Below are 2,500 nucleotides of genomic sequence, written 5' to 3' on the forward strand. Positions count from 1 at the left end.
CACTCATTTTTTGAATATCTGAGAGAGTATTTGCCATATGTTAGCACATATATAACTTACCGCTATGAAAAGCGGCTTCAATGAGATCTGGAATAGGCCCAAGCCAAGTCCTCCTCATACCCTCATGACAAGTTTGGCGGTTTGTGGGAGGTGCTAACGAGGGCTGCTACGTACCTTCATGACGTTGTCGAGGGTGAATCCGGAGTCGCGTGTGCCCATCTCCTGCAGGAGGCGCTCTAGCAGCCCCACGCGGCCCAGGGCCAGCCGCACCGGCGCGCTGCCCTTCAGGGGCTTCACCAGCTCCCCCGGCACCACCTGCAGCATACGCACCTCCTTAAACAGCGCCATCTCCTGCACCGGAGGGGAACAACAGCGTCAGATGCAAAACAAATCCAGCACATCCAAAACATTTCTCAGAATCTGGCTCTGCTCCTAACCATATAAGAGTAACAGCAAAGAAAGAGGGAAAAGTTGTGATTTCATCCACTGGTAGTATCTGATATGTAAATGTCTGTGTGTGTTTGTGTGTATGTGTGTGTTCATTTTCTTCTTAATATACTGTATATATATATATTTCACCACTTTAATAAAATAAGCCATTACAGGAGATGAGGCAACTCTATTGTATAACTATGAGATCCTGTCCTGTATGTCCTCCGTGAAGAACGCTATTGCTAACGATAGCTAACACTGCAGAAGGATCTGGCTCTGACTGAGACCCGGCTCCACAGTCATCTGCTACTGGTGCCTCCGCCCGTTCTGCTGCCCGTAAGTCAGAGTCGGGGTGAGTAATCTGTCCCCTCTCTCGTCATGAGTGTGCTAACGGGGCGCACAGCAGGCTCCCTCTGGGCCGCGGCTGACGGTGAAGTCAGGAGGAGCCCAGATCATCTGAGGACAGACCCCAGACACACACACACACACACACACACACACACACAGAGGGCCTTTGACTGCTCAGCACGCAGCCAGCCAACTCACACTGCGGGTTAAAGAGGACCAAAGCCTGCCAGGACACTGACCTAACGTCAGCATCAGCGGCAGAGGAGAGCGGGTGTGTGTGTGTGTGTGTGTGTGTGTGTGTGTGGGAGAGAGAGGAAGAGAGAGTGAGGTAGTTGGCAGAGTTTGTAAGCACCTTTTAATGAGTGTGTGAAAGAGAGACTGCTTGTGTGTGTGTGCGTGCGTGAATGTGAGAGGGAGAGAGAGTGCACACTTTCTGTGACGGTATTAAAAAATGAGAGCCAGGGTTGTGTATGTCAGTGTAGGGTGTGTGTGGGTTTCTGTGTGTGAGAGTGTGTTTATCTAGCTGAGTCAGTAGCAACGTGTGAGTGTGTACATTTGTGTGTGTGTGTGTGTGTGTGTGTCTGTACAATGTCCAAGTCTTCATATTAATTCCCTTCCCTTCCATTACCATGTACCTCAGTAAGTGAAACTAGAGACGCTTTATATGTGTAATGTATTACTCACCGATCGCTTACATCATTAAGCATCATCTCAAAGAAAGATTGTCCAATTGCCACGTTAACACTGGCAAACTGGGGCATGAGAGACTACCATGGACTAGCATACCCCTTGATCTACTATGACCTTTGAACCTATACCATAATAAGCAAGCTGGTCAAGCTGGCGCGCATGGCTGCTTCTGTCTGTGTCTCTGTGTTTCTGAGTGTGTGTGTGTGTGTGTGTGTGTGTGTGTGTGTGTGTGTGTGTGTGTGTCTGTGTTTCTGATAGCAGGGAAATTAAAAATGGAAGAATGCCGGGGGAGTGCTTTAGCGATTAGCCATATACAGACGTGGACAAAATTGTTGGTACCCTTCCGTTAAAGGAAGAAAAAGCCACAATGGTCACTGAAATAACTTGAAACTGACAAAAGTAATAATAAATACAAATTTACTGAAAATTAACTAATGAAAATCAGACATTGCTTTTTAATTTGTGGTTCAACAGAATAATAAAAAAAATAAAAAAATAAACTGGCCTGGACAAAAATGATGGTACCCCTAGAAAAGATTGAAAATAATTTGACCATAGGGACATGTTAAACTAAGGTGTGTCCTCTAATTAGCATTACAGGTGTCTTCAAACTTGTAATCAGTCAGTCTGCCTATTTAAAGGGTGAAAAGTAGTCACTGTGGTGTTTGGTGTCATGGTGTGTACCACACTGAAACATGGACCACAGGAAGCTAAGGACAGAGTTGTCTCAGGAGATTAGAAAGAAAATTATAGACAAGCATGTTAAAGGTAAAGGCTATAAGACCATCTCCAAGCAGCTTGATATTCCTGTGACTACAGTTGCACATATTATTCAGAAATTTAAGGTCCAGGGGACTGTAGCCAACCTCCCTGGACGTGGCCGCAAGAGGAAAATTGATGACAAATTGAAGAGACGGATAACATGAATGGTAACCAAAGAGCCCAGAACAACTTCCAAAGAGATTAGAGGTGAACTCCAAGGTCAAGGTACATCAGTGTCAGATCACACCATCCGTCGCTGTTTGAGCCA

At 45.9% G+C, this 2,500-nt stretch overlaps 1 protein-coding gene across 1 annotated transcript in view; it reads right to left on the reverse strand.

Moving 5' to 3' along the window:
* cep104 (centrosomal protein 104) overlaps positions 1–2,500 on the reverse strand; it is a 55,733-nt gene that overhangs the window by 26,745 nt on the left and 26,488 nt on the right. The window contains exon 13 of the mRNA XM_031566875.2: positions 175–351. Coding sequence (XP_031422735.1) covers positions 175–351 — 177 coding nt within the window. The remainder of the gene's footprint in view (positions 1–174; positions 352–2,500) is intronic.

The sequence above is a fragment of the Clupea harengus genome, chromosome 4, assembly GCF_900700415.2.
Source record: "Clupea harengus chromosome 4, Ch_v2.0.2, whole genome shotgun sequence".
Classification (NCBI taxonomy): Eukaryota; Metazoa; Chordata; class Actinopteri; order Clupeiformes; family Clupeidae; genus Clupea; species Clupea harengus.